This window comes from Ictidomys tridecemlineatus, chromosome 3 (assembly GCF_052094955.1).
Source record: "Ictidomys tridecemlineatus isolate mIctTri1 chromosome 3, mIctTri1.hap1, whole genome shotgun sequence".
Lineage (NCBI taxonomy): Eukaryota > Metazoa > Chordata > Mammalia > Rodentia > Sciuridae > Ictidomys > Ictidomys tridecemlineatus.
The window spans coordinates 74,510,476-74,529,163 of NC_135479.1; the positions used below are offsets into that span (position 1 = coordinate 74,510,476).

General features: G+C 45.5%; 1 protein-coding gene and 1 pseudogene across 2 annotated transcripts; one reads left to right on the plus strand and one right to left on the minus strand.

Annotated features, from left to right (window-relative positions):
• Window positions 1-221: 221 nt before the first annotated feature.
• Window positions 222-10,529, minus strand: Uqcrc1 (ubiquinol-cytochrome c reductase core protein 1). Of its 2 annotated transcripts, none has more exons than XM_005326880.4 (13): window positions 10,375-10,529; window positions 9,979-10,119; window positions 7,206-7,292; window positions 5,872-6,001; window positions 5,453-5,651; window positions 4,913-4,992; window positions 2,783-2,898; window positions 2,403-2,546; window positions 1,881-2,041; window positions 1,670-1,755; window positions 1,262-1,350; window positions 842-917; window positions 222-409 (listed from the first exon to the last, which is right to left on the minus strand). In XM_005326880.4, exons 1-13 carry the CDS (start codon window positions 10,441-10,443, stop codon window positions 345-347), a joined length of 1,443 nt encoding a protein of 480 aa, XP_005326937.1. In that variant the 5' UTR covers window positions 10,444-10,529; the 3' UTR covers window positions 222-344. The 2 variants fall into 2 exon arrangements, with proteins under 2 accessions (XP_005326937.1, XP_077899279.1); XM_078043153.1 differs by having other exon boundaries at window positions 324-754.
• Window positions 10,530-12,220: 1,691 nt separating this feature from the next.
• Window positions 12,221-13,410, plus strand: LOC144375681 (small COPII coat GTPase SAR1A-like; annotated as a pseudogene).
• Window positions 13,411-18,688: the final 5,278 nt, after the last annotated feature.

Consider the following 18,688-nt stretch of genomic DNA (forward strand, 5'->3'; position numbering starts at 1 on the left):
AATATACCACATGCTGAGCAGAAACATCTGGAGTGGGTTCTTTACAAGCATCAGAGACTTCCGGCCTCTATGCTGCAGCCCCCAACTTACCCCTGGCTGAGAACACATCAGCCTGTGTGGGAGGGAAGGCAGAAGGATCCAGGGGATGTAGAACTGGTGGGAGGTGCTTGTTCCTCCATGAACTGAAGGACTCCATGCCAATAAAGGAAGTACAACACAAATCTCAACAGAGGACTTTATTGGTGGAGGACTTTATTGCATGGGTTTGAGGTGCCAGAGTGGCATGTTTGTAGAGGGGGATCATGAGCCCCGATCCTACCCTCTTGCCTGCACAGGCATCCTGCCTAGAAGCGCAGCCAGAACATGCCACTACGGATCCGGTTGTAGTCAGGGAGCTGCTCGATTGGGCCTGTGGGGATAGGGTGAGGCGTCAGGGTGGGGTACCTGTTCTGTACAGGGACACCTGGCCCTGTGCCATACCCAGCTCAGAGCTGCTGCCCAGAGAAGCACAAGACAGGCTTTCAGTGAAGAGAGGGAAGACAACATTCCCTAGGGGTGCAGAGCCTGTCCTTTCTTGCTCAAGCCCTTAGAGCCCCACCCAACAAACAGGGTGTCCGTTACCTGGTGGGTAAGGGATATTGATGAAGACACCTTGGCAGGGAGTCAGGGAGCTGCTGGGACAGGTTTTCTGAGCAAGAACTCCCTGGCAGCCACACTACTCTCAGGGGCCTCAAATTGCTTCTCTCAATGTAGGCTGGAGGTAGGGGAGCAGAAGTGGAAGGGGCAACTAGGACAAGGATCTGAGGAAAAGGACAAAGAGCAGACTTTCTAGACCACTCACCCATTCCAGCCACTGCTGGACACTGGTCATAGAAATACTTGGAGCAGACTTCATGCACCACATGGGCATCCACCTCCTGCAGGGAGAGGCAGAGGACAAACTGACTAATAGGCACTGGGCACCACCTCAGTCAGCCTCCTCCAGCTGACCAAGATCTCCCACATGTACTGTGGAACATTTCCCTCATCCAAAAAGGGTGGCAAGGTTTTCCCTACTGTAGACATCCATGGGCACCACCTATCCCTACAGTCATTAGTGCCTTTGCCCTTCCTTCTGACTACATCACCCCTATGAGTGACAGCTACCTAGGACAATAGAGATGCCTATGGGAACAGTTTGCTGCCAGGCATCAACATCCCACCCCCTTTCAGGGTTCTGCTAGGCCAAGACTCCAGAACCTCTCCCAGGGGCCCATGTTACCGCAATCCGGCTCTCCCACTCAGCCAGGGGGATGCGGCGGCCATATGTCAGGAGGCTGCGTCCAATGTCCTCACACACAGGAGTGGTGCCTTTAATGGTGGGGAAAGCTTAGAGACCTACCCAGTCCAATCTTGAACCCACATATACACCTAAAATCTCTGGCATCAGGTTAACAAAGACCTTGCTCTGACTCCAGACCACAACCACCATTTTCTAACAACCTATTTCCACAGTGATGGGCTACCCCCATGTCTACCTAAAGCTTCAAACCCCTACAGTTGGGGTGGTGGAGCATGGCATGACCTTCAATGTTTTCTTTTCCAATCTTGGTTTGTAATAATGGTTACAATGAGCTGTCACTGCCAGGATGCACTATTCTACCCCTTCCTTTAGGGATAAAAGGCTCACCATCCAGATGAGATACCAGGGCATTTCTGAGGATGTTTTTGCCCCGAGTAACCTCACTTTCCGTGGCACTGGTACACAGGCGCATCCTAAAGCAGGGAGTAAAGGACAGGTATATGGTAGTGTTCATTGTGACAAGTGTGTTGACTCTTAACCTCCCACCTCTCTGGTCCAAGATTTCTATCCCACCCAGTAGTTCCCAGCTGCCACTCACCACTGGCCCTGCAGGAAGAATATCATGTCATCGATGCTCATACGGTCACAGACGAAGTGTGCACCCAACAACCCAGTCTCTGCATAGCAGATATTGAAGGTCTGGAAACTCTGGCACAGCTTGTTGGCCACAGCAACTGAAGCCAGTGGGCTGGACAGGTGCTGCCAGGGGCACAAATGGTTAGCACCCCCTCTTATCTCTGGCCCATATACCCTGAAACCCACAGCTTAGTACTCCCTTTTCTTTCCTTTTTTTGGGGGGTGGGGTGGGGTGGTGTACCAGGGATTGAACTCAGGAGCACTCAACCACTGAGCCACATCCCCGGTCTTTTTTTTTTTTTTTTTTTTTTTTTTATTTAAAGTCATGCTCTGGGTTGTTTAGTGACTTGATTTTTTCGCTGAGGCTGGCTTTGAATTTGCGATCCTCCCATCTCAGCCTCCCAAGCTGCTGGGATTACAGGCATGCACCCGGCTGTACTCTCTTCTTTGAAGGCAAGGTCCTATGCTCAATCCTGACACTTACCACACCACCACCATAAGTGCAGTCGTAATGGCCAATCATGGCATTGGCCACTTGGAGGGCCACATTGTCTGGGTTGGACCAACCGGGTCCCTCTACTGCAATGGCCACATGGGCCAAGGGCAGGGCATCATCACGGTGGCGAATCTGAAAGAGTACATGTCAAGGGCTGAGGAACAGTATAGCCAGACTTCCAGGACAAACAGAAAGGATGGCGGGTGTGGGTGAAGCATGCACATATGTGTAAAATCATCCTCAGGCAACAGGCACAAGACCCTTTCCCTACTTCTGAGTCATTATGGGGTCACAAGATAGCCATGCATATGAGGGTTCTCTCAAAATCCCCAGTTGACAGCAGCATCCCTGCCCACCAGGCAGCACACCTCACTTCCAGTGAAGCGGCACGGACTTAGAGTAGGCACGGTGTCATCTGGGTATGTCGCAGAGACGCTGCTGAAGTGCTTCTGGGCGAGGTCTAGCAGTTGACGGTGCTCCACTCCTGAGGACATGGGCAATGGAGTTACTGGCTAGCCAGGGGGAATCACAGACAGGTGCAAGACCCTATGTCCTGTCTCAGTGGGAGACAGCAGAAGGAAAATACAACAATGAGATAAGATGAGGGAAGAGGAGCATCTGCCAAATGACCCTATCTCACAGGCAAGACAAGACACTTCAGAATCAAACAGTTCCTATGGTGTCAGGCAAAAGAGAAAAGCAGCATTTTTTTTTTGGGGGGGGGGCAGGTACTTGGAATTGAACCTAGCAGCGCTTAATTACATCCCCAGTCCTTTTGTATATTTTGTTTTAGAGACAGGGTCTTTCTAAGTAGCTGAGGCTGGCTTTGAACTCATGATCCTCCTACCTTAGTCTCCTGAGACACTGTAACACCGTGCCTAGCAAAAACAGCACTTTAAAAATGGGCTGCCATGGGACTGGGTAGAGCACTTACCTAGCATGCCTGAGGAACTAGGTTCAATCCTCAGCACCACATAAAAATAAAATAAGGGTATTGTGTCCACCTATAACTAAAAATATATATTAAAACAAACAAACAAACAAAAAAGGCCAGATATAGGGGCACATGCCTGTAATCCCAGTGGCCTGGAAGGCTGAGGCAGAAGGGTCGTGAGTTCCATGACCCAGGCACACATCTGTAATTCCAGCAGCTTGGGAGGCTGAGGCAGGAGGACTACAGCCTCAGCAAGATCCTACTTTAAAATAAAAAATAAAAAAGGGCTGGGGATATGGCTCAATGCTTAAGTGCCTCTGGGATCAATCCCTGATACAAAAAAAAAAAAAAAAAAAAAGGTGGGGAATGCTGCCGATTCTCATTCTAGAAGCATCATCTCACCTGTATCAAGAACAAGACTGGTGCTCCTGGGAATAAGGTGACGAGGTTGCCTTGTCCCTCAAGCCCTACTACAAGCAGATCTGGGTGCTGGTCATGAAAGCAGTGGCAAGTGAGAGGCACAAAGAGGTGCTATTGCAGGGCTATGATGAATTTTGGTGTCCCTGAGAGCTAAGAATACTTACAAGGAGTATCACAAACTTATACCCTCAGGACTCCTTTCCAGGTCTCACCTCCTCAGTTCCACAAGAGGCCTCTGCTGCCCCAGTGATTTAACTAGTGGTCACTGTGGCAGTGGACAGCCTGCCCCAGTTCTGCTATCACTCGAAAAGTCTGGGTTAGGAGCTCATACTGCCCTTGGTCCCAGGTTTCCTGGCTCTAAATCCCTCAGTTATGCTCTTCCTATCAGTCTTTTTCACCTACCCAGTTGCCAAGACCATAAGCAGGAAGCATTTTAAACCTCCTCCCCTACCCACATCCAGATCTGTATGAGGTTTTCAACTACAGAACTTAAGTCTAGAAAACCTAAGTCTCTCCTTAGCTCCTGCTATCTCTCTCCAGGCATGTGCCACACCTCATCCCTAGTTAGCCTGCTCTACTCTGGCCCCACTCAGCAGAACAAATCTTAAAACAAATTACTAGAACATGACACCTCTGCCAAGGTCCTCCATTCCCCACCTAACAAATACCTACCATCCTTCAGGCCTCTGGCAAAAGACTCATGCTTCACCTGTCCCCACTATAACTAACTCTGAACTCCCCTAACATTTTGTGCCTTCAATGTGCTTCCCAACTCATCATGTATATGCATCATCACATACCCAATGTCTGGTTCACCCAATGGCAATGAATGGCAAGGCCTACCCAGGAGCTTATGTTCCTCAACAGCCACGAACTAGTTATCCTAGCACCAGGGGGGACAAAGAGAGGCCTGAGCCCTAGGGAGGGCCAGTAGTCCAACTGAGGCATGTATTAGATGAGGAATGTACCTGTGTGGCTAGTCCTAATAAAGGCAGAAGGGCAGAATTCTGCCCTATCTTGAAAGCAAAGGAGAGAGATCATTCCCCTCAAGGACAGGAATAAGGTCCCTTGGAGTGAAGATGGGGGTTCTGACTACAAAGGCCAGGCTTCACCTACCCCGAGCTTCAAGGAGCCCATCACTCACCTCCTGCTGCTGCCAGCACCATGCGAGGGGCCTTGTAATGCCTGCTTAGATACTCAGTCAAGTCTGCACGAGACAATTTCCTGTAAAACATACAGCCCATATGGATCAAGTCTCTACCAATCCATAGCAACTTGGATATAAAATGGAACTGAGAAGAGACATGGCCTCTCTGAAGAGGCCCTATTACATCTTCATCTCTACCAACCACCCTTTCAAGGCCCAGAGTAGAGCCCTCATCTGGCCCTGCCTCACAATGTGCCCTCAAGACAGTCTCACAGCCTTCTCTGAGGTGTGAGCTGACGCTGTGTGACTCTTGAGGGGCAGGGTCAGAGCTCTCAAACACCTCCCACCTGCAAGCCAAATGTTCCCTCCTTAGATTATAAGGGCATACATAGAAACATACCCTAAAACAAAGCCCAAGATTGAAGTGAAGACCACACAGCCATTTAAATAGGTTCACAGGGACCATATGGCAATATAGAAACTGTCTCCAATTGCAGAAAATTAGGAAAATAAACAACACAGACAGTCAGTTCTCACCTGACATTCTCACTGGGCCCTTCCACAGACTGGGCTAAAGGTGTGCCTTGGAACGCTGTTGCATGCAAGTAGTCAAAGACCACATCCCGCAAGGATGCATCATTCTCCTGCATTTCCCGCAGGATCACGTCTCGTTCCTTTTCAATCTGGGAGTCTTCCAGGCTGCAGTTCTGCACAATGTCAGCCAGTAGCTCCACCACTGGACACAAGGACATGTTCAGGTGTCCAGTGGAGACCAATGACAATACAAAACCCCAAGTCTGGCATCTCCTACTGCTGTCCATCCCTACTGGTCATCCTGCCATAAGGCTACAACCCATGGGTAATTCAATTCTGCAGCCTGTCCAGGGGCTCCTGGGGCTCCTCTGTTCCCCTAGAGTTATATTCTTCTGTTTCAAACCCTCTCCTCCAAGCATTACCTTTCGGCAGGTCACTGGACAGTGCCTTGATGTAGTAAGCCGTGTGCTCCCGAGTGCTATAGGCATTCAGATGGGCCCCCATGCTCTCCACCTCCTTCTCCAGGGCATTGCTAGGCCGATTCTTTGTTCCCTGAAACCAGACATCAAGAACACCAATCATGAGACACAAAAGAAGCCCGGGAACTCTGCCCTCACAGGCTAATCCCCAAAGGACTAGTAGTCCACAAGTACCTTCTTCCGCAAAGATTGGGGGGTGGGAATGTAGGGCCCAGAGTCTGTATGCACTGAGCCTTCAATGTGTGCCGTCAATGTGCTTCCCAACTCATCATGAATGCATCATCACAGACCCAATGTCTGGTTCACCCAATGGCAATGAATGGCAAGGCCTACCCAGGAGCTTATGTTCCTCAACAGCCACAAACTAGTTATCCTAGCACCAAGGGGGACAAAGAGAGGCCTGAGCCCTAGGGAGGGGCCAGCAGTCCAACTGAGGCATGTATTAGATGAGGAGTGTACCTGTGTGGCCAGTCCTAGTAAAGGCAGAAGGGCAGAATTCTACCCTATCTTGAAATCAAAGGAGAGAGATCATTCCCCTCAAGGACAGGAACAAGGTCCCTTGGAGGTCCCTTGCAGGCCTTGAGCTGACCAAGGTCACAGCATCATGGGTCAAAAGAACAGAGATGATCAGGGTTAGGATAGAAGGTTGCTGAAAAAGCAAGTATTGCCCAACATTCATAATAACCTGTCTTTTTTTTTTCTTTTTAAATATTTTTTTTAAAGAGAGTGTGAGAGAGGAGAGAGAGAGAGAGAGAGAATTTTTAATATTTATTTTTTAGTTCTCGGCGGACACAACATCTTTGTTGGTATGTGGTGCTGAGGATCGAACCCAGGCCGCCCGCATGCCAGGCGAGCGCGCTACCACTTGAGCCACATCCCCAGCCCATAATAACCTGTCTTTATTAATACTCCACATCCCCTGATAGCCATGATCATGGCTATGTTCAAATGATGTGACCTACCCTTAAACACATGCCATTCATACGAATCTGTGTGTGTGTGTAAAAGCTCCATAAGTCAGGCATGAACATACCGGCCTGGTGAAAACTGGGGCTTCTATAGGTATTTGGGTTTTCTCAGCTCTGGGGACTTCATACAGGGAGTCACACATAAGTGCTCAATCAGAAGACGATAAGCTCACATGATTTCTTCCAGAAAGACCAGCCAGAATCACTCCCCAACTGAGGTCTATAATTAGGAGGTTAATTTTTCTGAACTTCAACCTCAAAACAGGCAGCCCTAAGCCCAGGGAATAAAAAAAACTTCACAGGCCTCACCTTGAAAGCTAGATGCTCCACAAAGTAGCCTGCTCCATTGTTCTTCTCAGTCTCATAACGACTGCCAGCATCAATCCATACTCCCACCTGCACAAGAAGTCACCAGCAAAGCAAATAAACAAAACGTCCTTGTACCACTCAATGTACCCTGAATAATTCAGCACAAGCCCCACATAGGGCCTTATGGATCCCAAGGTGAGGGAAAGCTTTCCCAGTAAGGACCCCTGTACTTGGAGTTACAGCAGAGCCCATGGCACAGAGAACCAACCAAATGGCTACTCACACTGCATCACTGCACCTTCCATGGTTTTTTTTTTTTAATACTAGGGATTGAGCCAAGGAGGTACTCTACCACCAAGTTAAACCCTCAACCCTTTTTATTATTCAAGAGAGGACCACACTAAGTTGCCAAGACTGGCCCCAAACTTGCAATCCTTCTGACTTAGCCTCTCAAGTAGCTGGGATTACAGGCAAGTGTCACAGCTCTTGGTACCCAGTGACATATCTAACTGTACCCATTTACCTGATCCCACCGCCACAATAAAATTTTTAAATTTACTATCTTTTCAGTTGATTCTATTTTATCTAGGCTTGAAGTCTATCATTTGCAAAGAACACTTATTTTCTGTATTCTAAAAATTCTGCTTTGTTCTGATTTTTTTATAATATTTTTATTAGTTGTTAATGGACTTTATTTTATTTATTTATTTACTTATTTACTTACATGCAGTGCTGAGAATCAACCCAGTGCCTCACATGTACTAGGCAAGTGCTCTACCACTGAGCCACAATCCCAGCCCCTGATGATGATTTTATCCTTTCATCTTTAAGGAAGAAGATGCTATATATTTTATCATATTAAGGAAGTAACCTTCTAGTGACTTTGTCTTCTTGGTTCTGGGAGTTGAACCCAAGGGGCGCTTTGCCTCTAGGCTGGCCTCGGACTTGCAATCTTCTTGCCTCAGTTGCTAAGGATAACAGGCATGTGCCATCACATTTGGCTCTTTCTTCTTTCTTTTTAAAGATAGGGAGGAGGTTCTTACCATGTTGCCCAGGCTGATCTCAGACTCCTGGGCTCAAGTGACCCTCTTGCTTGAACCTCCCACGGACTTAGGACCACAAGTGTATGCCATTGTGCCCAGCTTAACTTTTTTTTTTTAAGAGAGAGAGAACTTTTTAATATTTATTTTTCAGTTTTCGGCAGACACAACATCTTTGTTTGTATGCGGTGCTGAGGATCCAACCTGGGCTGCACGAATGCCAGGCGAGGGCACTACCGCTTGAGCCACATCCCCAGCCCCCCAGCTTAACTTTTTATTTACTTATTTATTTTGCAGTTCTAGAGATAAAACTTGGGCCTTACCCATGCTAGGCAAGTGCTCTACCACTGAGCTACACACCCCAGGCTGAAAAAAAATCAAGGTTTTAATCAGTCACCAAATACTGTCAAGTGTCTCCCTGACACCCAAAGAGAGAATCTTAAAATTTTAACTGCCTCCTGGTATGCTGTGAAACACCCCCCACATGGTCACAATGGTCTATCCTTTTAATTTACTATTTGTTCACAGATGACTTAAGTTTTTCACATCTCATTCCCAACAAGATATTGATGTACCTATCTATGTTTATCTTAGATGAACATGTTATTCCAAATCCATACCTCAGAAAGGAAGATGCATTTTCTACTCTACAGTATCTTTTGACACAGAAGCACACTGGTGCTCCTTACGGTCTATGGCACTGCAGAGTTCATCAATACATAAAGACTTACTAAGCTTTCTAGACAGGCTTTGGGTCAGATGCCATATAACAATAAAGTTGTCTACCACTGTTTCCTGTGTTCAGTAACAACCTGTATGACAGGACATTATCTGTTCCTGGAAAAGTGAAAGAATTTGCCAATAAAAACATCTGGCCCTGGAGCCGGTGTGTATATCGCAGAGGAAGGATTATTTCTTGGGAATCTTCTCACCTACTCATATATCTAGTCAAAGTTTCTATCCTTGAGTCAATTTTTTTTTAAAAAAAATTATTTTTTAGTTGTAGTTGGATACAATACCTTTATTTTATTTATTTATTATTTTTATGTGGTGCTGAGGATCGAACCCAGGGCCTCCCAACTGCTAGGCGAGAGCTCTACCAATGAGCCACAATTCCAGCCCCTATCCTTGAGTCAATTTTGAGGATTGTGTTTATTTACTTATTTATTTTTTGGGAAAACTGCCCATTTCTCTATCATCATCAAGTGCATTTTTCTTTATTCTTTCTTTCTATTTTCCACAGTGCTGGGGATCAAACCCAGGGCCTCATGCATGCATGCTAGGCAAGCCACCTACCACTGAACCACAATCCAGCAACTGCATTTCTTGAAGTTTTATTCCTGTTCTAGCTTGGAAGTTGTGATCTTGGCTGCGAGGCTGAGAAATGTGGACCCCTGTAAGGCACCTAAAATCTCTGAATCCCACTCTTCATTTCTTCATTTTTTTTCAAGGCAAGGAAGCCATTTCTTCTCTCATATTTTTCTTAGCAAAGCAAAACGCTGTAAGGGAATTTGGCCCCCTACTTGGCAGGCAGCAAGTGTTTAAGGATTGTTGGCTAAAAGCGAACACTACCCATGAAGTTAAGGCTGGGCAGGAATCGGGGATTGGGACAATCTGGCAGTGAGTGGGCCATACTCTGAAACCAGACCATTGAGAAGAAGGTCACACCACGAACTAAGAAAAGATGGCCCAATCTGGAGGTACCCAGCTCCTCGACAGAACTGCCCACTCACCGTGCAGGTAGGTTGGGAGGTCTGCTCCGAGGCCACTCGCAGCCCATTGTCCAATAGGCTGACCTGTGTCTCTGGCACACTCTGGAGGGCCTGGGCGAAGGTTGCGGCACCCCGTAAGGCAGGCGCCCTCAGCACTGCCGGCTGCGAGAAGGGACAGGCGGCGAATGAGGACTGGGTTAGAGAACTGCTCCCCAGCACCCGGGTGCGTTGTGAGATCCCTGTTCCCACCCGCGGGCCAGCAGCAGAAAGAAGTCCATCCCCGCAGTCGGCCATGACCTTTCCATGGCCCTGACCTGGTGACCTCCCCACTTCAACTCGCCACTGCTAATGGCCTACTCCTTTTCTGAGTCCCGAAGCCCTGAGCCCTGCAGTCCAGCGTTATCGCGGCCACCTCACCGAGCGGCGAGCGCGCAGAAGAGTTTGTGCCCCGGTGCCCGCTGCACGGCAAACTGCGGACGCCGCCATCTTGTAGCCCAGTTAGTGCGCAGTCGCGTCACACATGCGCAGAGCGGCGGGGTGAAGCCTGGGGCGCCGGCGCAGTACGGAAGACTTGGCGCTCGGTGGCCGCCTAGCGGGCAGCAGTAGCTATTCACAACAGCTAGTGGCTGGTTTTGTGTGCGAGTCCAACAGTGCCTGCGGGGCAGTCCACCAGGCTGTCGGTCAGCTTGCGCAGCAGCGGCGGCCATCCAGGCCATCCAGTCTGTCCACCCTTCGTAGGCAGAGTGCACGATTTCTCACCAAGTGGAGGTGTCTGTAATCCTCTGCATGCCAAGAGCAGAAGTCTGGCGGGCCGGGAGTGCAGCTATAGTGTTCCCTGTGTCTGGGTCCAGGGCATAAAGCACCAGCGTCAAATACTGAAACTACGAAGTGGCCATGAAACAATCACAATTTTCTCTTTAAAAGAATGAAATAGGGCTGGGGTTGTAGCTCAGTAATAGAGTGTTTGCCTATTATGTGTGAGGCCCTGGGTTCGATCCTCAGCATCACATAAAAATAAATAAATAAAGGCATGGGGGGGGGCCTTTAAAAAAAAAGAATAAAGTAGGGCTGGAAATGTAATTCAGTGGTGGAGTGCTTGACTGGCATGCCTGAGGCACTGGGTTCCATTCCCAGCACCCGGGCGGTGCGCGGGTGGGGGCTTGAATGAAGTATTTCAGGCGTGCTGGCACACACCTGTAAACTCGGCAAATATGAGACCAGCCTGATAAATTCTGATAAATTTAGAGAAGACCCTGTATCAAAAATTAAAAGGACAGTCAGCATCATGGTGCACACCTGTAATCACAGCAGCTCAGGAAGCTGAGGCAGGAGGACCATGAGTACAAAGCCATCCTCAGCAATTTAATGAGGCCCTAAGCGACTCAGTGAGACCCTGCCTCTAAATAAACTACAAATAAAGGGGGTGGGGCACGGGGATGGGGCTCCGTGGCTGGGTAAGTGCCCTTGGGATCAATCCAGGTACAAAAAAAATTTTTTTTAATTAAAAAAAGACAGGTTTCTTGACTTACATAAGAACAAATATTTGAATGTGTTTATTTGCTTTGTAACTTGCTCAAGTGCCCACATTGAAAAAATTAGAATGGAAGATGTTCAAGAATCAAGATGGATATCTTGAGTGATTGGTTTATAGAATAGCCCAGTAATGATGGGAGCTTTCCAGAAATAAGAAAATAAAGCCATTACCTAGATCCTAATGGGGAGAAATTTCTGAAATGGTTAAAACCAGACTCCTGAAAAGTATATGAAGCACCCAAGGCCAGAGAGGATGAACAACGGTTTCTCCAGGAGGTAAAATCTCATGAGATTAATCGTGAAAATTGAACATTGCAAATTGTTCTTTGTTCAGATTGGCTTTGGGGTAAATTGGCTTTAAGGTGAATCTTATCCAGAGCAAATTATTTTTCTCTGCCACTTTATTAGAAAATCTTTACCTCTCCAAAAGTAAGGCTGGGCATGTAAGGTCAGGCATAGTGATCAAAAAGAGGCAGATTAAAAGCAGCTGAACAAAGCTTTATTGAGATTTCCTCCCCAGTAACACTCTTCAGCCCAACAGAGTGGGTCAGGGAGAATTGTGCCCAGGCTCAGCCAGATTGGAATTTTATTGGGTTTAGGGCAGGAAGGGGGTCTTGGGACACGAAAGGGACCCAGGTTTTTAGAGTCCCTTGTTCTCCTGGGGTTGGTCAAGGGAAACTTGCTGAGATCTGTATTCTTCCAGGATTGGTCAGGAGACCCTGCTGATTGACAAGTGGTTATGCAGCACCATCCCTGCTTGTCTGTCCAGGCCTGATTGGTCGTTCTTTCTGCACCTGCGGGTTGCCTGGTGCTTTGTTCCCTTAGCCACCTCAAACTGGCCCAGCAGGGAAGGAATTGGACTGGGACAATCTGGCAGTGAATGGGCCATAGTCTGAACCCAGATCATAGAGGACCTAGGAAAAGACAGCCCAATCTGGAGGTCCCCCGAATTTGTAGCCAACTCTGAAAATACCATCATTAAAACACCCTCCCAGGGTCTGTGTGTTCTGAGGGAGGGTCCCAGCCACCTGCCACCTTCGGAGGAGCCCTCAGACCATAGTAAGCATTAATAATGTCTTTCATCTTTGAGTGGATCTACAATGGCTTCAGCAGTGTGCTCTAGTTCTCTAGGACTCTACAAAAAAATCTGGAAAACTTGTTTTCTTGGGTTTGGAAAATGCAAGCAAAACCACTCTTCTTCACATGCTCAAAGAAGACAAATTGGGCCAACATGTTCCAATACTACATCCAACATCAGAAGAGCTGACAATTGGACTGGGGTTGTAGCTCAGTGGTAGAGTGCTTGCCTAGCATGTGTGAGACACTGGGTTTGATCCTCAGCACCATATAAAAATAAATAAATAAAATAAAGGCATGAAGAAGAAGAAGAAGAAGAAGAAGAAGAAGAAGAAGAAGAAGAAGAAGAGGAGGAGGAGGAGGAGGAGGAGGAGGAGGAGGAGGAGCTGACAATTCCTGGAATGACTTTAACAATTTTTGATCTTGGTGGGCATGAGCAAGCTCATCGGGTTTAGAAAAATTATCTTCCAGCAATTAATGGGATTGCCTTTCTTGTGGACTATGTAGATCATTCTCACCTCGTGGAATCCAAAGTTGAGCTTAATACTTTAATGACTGATGAAACTATTTATTGTGCCAATTCTTATCTTGCAAAATAAAATTAACAGAATAAATGCAATCAGTGAAGAAAAACTTTGCAAGATATTTGAGCTTTATGGACAGACCACAGGAAAGGGGAATGTGACTCTGAAGGAACTGAATGCCCACCCCATGGAAGTGTTCATGTGCAGTGTGCACAAGAGGCAAGGTGAGGGTTTTGTCCCTCCAGCCCCGCGCCCACCCACTGGCTTTCCCAGTATGTTGACTAATGTTTGGACAGTGAAAATAAAATTTTACTCCTAAAAAAAAAAATCACCCACCAAGCTGGGTGTAGTGGCATAAACTTGTAATCCAAGTGGCTCAGGAGGCTGAAGCAGGAGGATTTTAAGTTCAAAGCCAGCCTCAGCATCTTAATGAGGCCCTAAGCAACTCAGAGAGACTAGGTCTCTAAATAACATATAAAAAGGGCTGGGGATGTGGCTCAGTGGTTGTTGAGCATCCATGGTTTCCATCCCCAGCACCGTAAAACAAAACAAAATAAAAAGACATCCTACCTCCACCCCACAACCTCCTCCAGCAACCACCATGCTCCATACCTACCTTCTAGCAATGCTCTCCCAAAGAGCCCCCAATCTAGTCAACTCCCCACTTCACTCCTCCAATACCACACCTTCAAAATAACCAACAATCTCCATGTTGCTAAATCCATGAGAAACACCCGGTCGCATTTAATGTGATCGGCCACCTTTCTCCTTTTGAGCATCTCTGTTTTTGAAACTCCATAGAGGTTCTTAAAATCCCTATGTTCTTGTCCCCATCTCCCTGCCTTTTCACAGTAAATGTCAGGGCTCTGTCATTCATATATATATTTTAAGGTCTTGGAATGTAGCTCAGTGGTTAAGTGCCACTGGGTTCAATCCCCAGTACCAAAAAAGATTAAATTCAATTAAAATAAAATAAGATTCATCCCAACTCACTCTCAAAATCCATACCTAGTCCTTCAAAGAATCCTGTTCCAAATAATTCTTTTCTTTCTTCCCTCCCCTCACCCTCTCTCAAGATAGGAGTCTCACTGATTTCTACTTGGTCTCAAGTAACCTTTCCTGAGTAGCTGGGATTACAGGCGTATGGGCCACCACAGCCAGGTCTCAAATAATTTCTAAATATATTGGCCTATTCTCCCTTTTCACTCCTACTTCTACCTAGGGGTGAGTTAAGAAGGTCAGTGACTTAGGGAGATATCCAAGACGTGTGATACTGTAGATACCCAGGAAAGGATGTGTTTCAAGGGGTTGGCCCAAGAAGGAAATATTACTAAAGGATCAAGTAGAAGTGGCCAAAGGTCAAGTGGCCATTGCAGCAATTTGGCAAGACTTTAGAGGCTTATTTATTTGGAATTTACCTGATGTATGGAATGAGGTAAGGTCAAAATACCCTCCCCCCACAATTTGCAACTAAATTTTGTAACCCATTTCTTGACTAGACTTCCTTTCTCCATTCATCACTGAGAACCCCTGTGTTTCCCCCCAAAGATTCTCAAACTTGTGACCATGTACTGCAAGCTGTGCTCTGTGCACTCACCTTACTCTTCTTGCTCAATATTTATGTAACACATTCATCTGTTTATCTCCTAGATTTTTCTTTTTCTTTTATTTTCTATTTTATTTTAATGTAATATAATAAATACAAAAATGTAGCACTTGAACCATTATTAAGTGCATAGTTCAGTGGCGTTAATTCATCTATAGTGTTGCATAATCACCACTATCTATTTCCAGAAGTTTTTCATCATCACAAACAGAAACTCAATACCCATTAAGCAATCACTCACCATTTCCTCCTTCCCTCAGCCACTGATAACCTCTTTACTACTTCATCTTTTTAACTGCTTATTGTGGGTACTTCATGTAAGTGGAATCATACAATATTTGTCTTTTTTTTTTTGTACTTGAGTTTGAAGGATTGAAACAGGGGTGCTTTACCACTGAACTACACCCCCAGCCCTATTTATCTATTTATTTATTTGTTTGATTTTGGTACCAGGGATTGAACCCAGGGGTGCGTAACCACTAAGCCATATCCCCAGCCCATTTTTTAATTTTACTTAGAGACAAATTTTACCACTAAGCCATATCCCCAGCCCATTTTTTAATTTTACTTAGAGACAGGATCTCACTGAGTTGCTTAGAGCATCACTAATTTGCTGAGGCTGGCTTTGAACTTGCAGTCCTCCTGTCTTGGCCTCCAGAACTGCAGGGATGACAGGTGTGTAACACTGCACCAGCCTTATTTTTTATTTTGAGACAGGATCTCCATACATCGCTTAGGGCTTGGCTAAATGGCCTTTAACTTGCAATCTCTAGAATTACAAACATGCACCACCATAACTGGCTCAATATTTCTTGGTTTATGTCTGGCTTATTTCACTTATCATAGTGGCTTCAAGATTTATTCATATTTTAGCATGTATAAGACTTTCATTCCTTTGGAAATTTAAAAATTTTTTATTGTGGTAAAACATATATAACAAAAATTAACCATCATACTAATTTTAAGTGTACAATTCAGTGGCATTTTTTTATTTTTATTTTTTAATTTTTTAACATTTTTTTTTTGTTGTCAGACACAACATCTTTGTTTGTATGTGGTGCTGAGGATCGAACCTGGGCTGCACGCATGCCAGGCGAGCGCGCTACCGCTTGAGCCACATCCCCAGCCCAGTGGCATTTTATTTTAGTCAGTTTTTTCACTGTTGTGACTAAGAGGACCCAGCCAGAATAACTGTAGAGAGGAAAAGTTTATTTGAGGGCTCACGATTTCAGAGATCTCAGTCCATAGAAGTCCAACACTATTTCTCAGGCCTCTACAACATTGTTGTAGAGTGTGACAGAGGGAAGCAACTCACATAATGATCAGAAGCAAAGAGAGACTCCACTCACCAGATACAAATATATACCCCAAAGCCATGCTCCAAGTGTCCCAACTCCTCCAGTTACCATTCAGTTAATCCCATCAGGGGATTAATCCACTGGTTGAGTTAAGGCTCTCACAACCTTTCTACTCCAAACTTTCTTGCATTGTCTCACATGTAAGCTTTTGTGGGGACACCTCACATCCAAACCATAACACATAAATTACTTTTGCAATGTTGTGAAACCATCACCCCAGACTACTTACAAATTTTTCGTTTCCCCAAACAGAAACTGTGAAACCATTAAGCAATAATTCCTCATTTTCTTTTCTCCACCGTCCATGGTAAACTCTACTTTCTGTCTCTACAAATTTCCCTATTCCAGATACCTCAAATAAATGGAATTATACAGTTTTTGTCTTTTTGTGTATGACTAATTTAATTTAGTATGTCTTTAAGTTTCACCCATGTTGTAGTATATATCAGAAATTCACTACTTTTACGGCTGAATAAAACATTCCATTGTATAACATACCACATTTGTCCTGTTGATGGACATTTGGGGGTGTTTATATCTTTGACTATTGTAAATAATGCTGCAATGAACATTGCTTTACAAGTATCTGTTTAATCCCTAATTTCAATTCTTTTTTTTTTCTAATGATTCTTTTTTTTTTTTTTTACGTTGTCAATGGACTTTTATTTTATTTATTTATATGGTGCATGGTAGGCAAGCACTGTACCACTGAGCCACAACCCCAGCCCCCTAATTTCAATTTTTTTGGTATATAACTAGAAATGGAATTGCTAGATCATATGATAATTTTATGTTCAGCTTTTTTATGGGAGAGCAGGGTACCAGGAATTGAACTCAGGGCACTCTACCACTGAGCCACATCCCCAGTCCTATTTTGTATTTCATTTAGAGACAGGGGCTCACTGAGTTGCTTAGGGCCTCACAATTGCTGAGGATGGCTTTGAATTCTCTATCCTCTGGTCTCAGCCTCCCAAGCCACTGTGAATACAGGTGTGCATCACAGCACCAGGCTTGTGTGTTTAGATTTTTGAGAAACTATAAAACTGTATTCCAAGTGGATGCTGATCCATAACAGGGGTGGGAGGCATGGGGAAAATGGAGGAACTTTGATTGCGCAAAGGAGAGGGAGGGGTCAGGCAGGGTGTGGGAGTAGGAAAGATGGTGAAATGAGATGGACATCATTACCCTAGGTACATATGTGACTGTACATACGGTGTGATACTACGTTGTTTACAACCAGCGAAATGAAAAGTTGTACTGCAATGTGTACAATGAATCAAAATGCATTCTGCTGTCATATATTCCTAATTAATTTTTTAAAACTGTATTCCATAGTGGCTGCAACATTTTACATTCCTACCAGCAGTGCACAAAGATTCCAGTTTCTCCACATCCTCATCAATATTTTTTATTTTCTATTTTGTTTTTGCTCTTATTTATTTATTTATGGTACCAGGAATTGTAAAGAGAGGTGCTTAACCACTGGGCCACATCTTTAGCCCCCCCCCCCTTTTTTTTTAAATTGTGAGACAGGGTCTCACTAAGTTGTGTAGGGCTTCCTTAAGTTGCTGAGGCTGGCTTTGAATTTGTGATCCTCCTGCCTCTGCCTTGGAGCTTGTGGGATTATAGGCATGTACCACCACACCCAGCAATTTTATTTTATTTTTTGGTACCAGGGATCGAACCCAGAGGTGCTTAAGCACTGAGCCACATCCTCAGCCCTTGTTTTATATTTTATGAGACAGGGTCTTACGAAGTTGCTTAGGGCTTCCTTGAGAAACTGATGTGACTAAACCAGCTTCTACCTCAAGGCGTGACCCTTGTCCTTGGAAAAACCCACAGAGCATTCAGTAAGCACATACCTACCCTGCTGAGTTGTTTGTAAATAACAGGAGAGATCTGTGGTGCCAGGTGTCCCTGACTCAGTTAGGCTAGGTGAGGACCCATAGCAACCCCCTAGCAACCTCCATTCAGCATGAGACAAGGAAAATACCTGAGATATCAGATGACTTCCCTGTAGTTTATGGTGGTTGATAACATGTTGGGAAACCATGTAGTTTAGCACGTACACCCCTCGTGGCCTAAACCAATCAGATCAAAGGAATCCCCCTCTTGTACTAACTAATCACTCCTACCCAACTTGTTCCCGCCAGTGAATTTGCTAATCAATTTTAAGAGTTGTTGTTTGACTTTCCCGCAGTATGGATTGATTTGCTGTGTGATGTTGTGACTCAAAGAGTATCCCCCCCAAACCTATAAAATCTCACTGGACAAAGGACCAGGACTCACTCCCTGGGACCGCTGTGTCGGAAATGGTTGTGAGTCCAGGCTCGAGCTTGCAATAAAGACTCTTGTGTGATTGCATGGGATTCGGTTCCTGGAGGTGTATTGGGGTCCCACGAATCTGGCATTACATCCTTAGATTTCTGAGGCTGGACCACAACACCCAGTTCTCTTTTTGTTTTTAATATGATTATGAAGTGATATCTCATGACTGAAGGATATCGGAAAAACAACCCCCCAGGAAGAAAAGGAAGACAATGGGTCCCAGGGAGAGAAGGAAAACAATGAGCTCTGGACTTTCACCATTTCCCAGCAACAACTGACTCTTAACTTTCACAATTTCTGGTTCT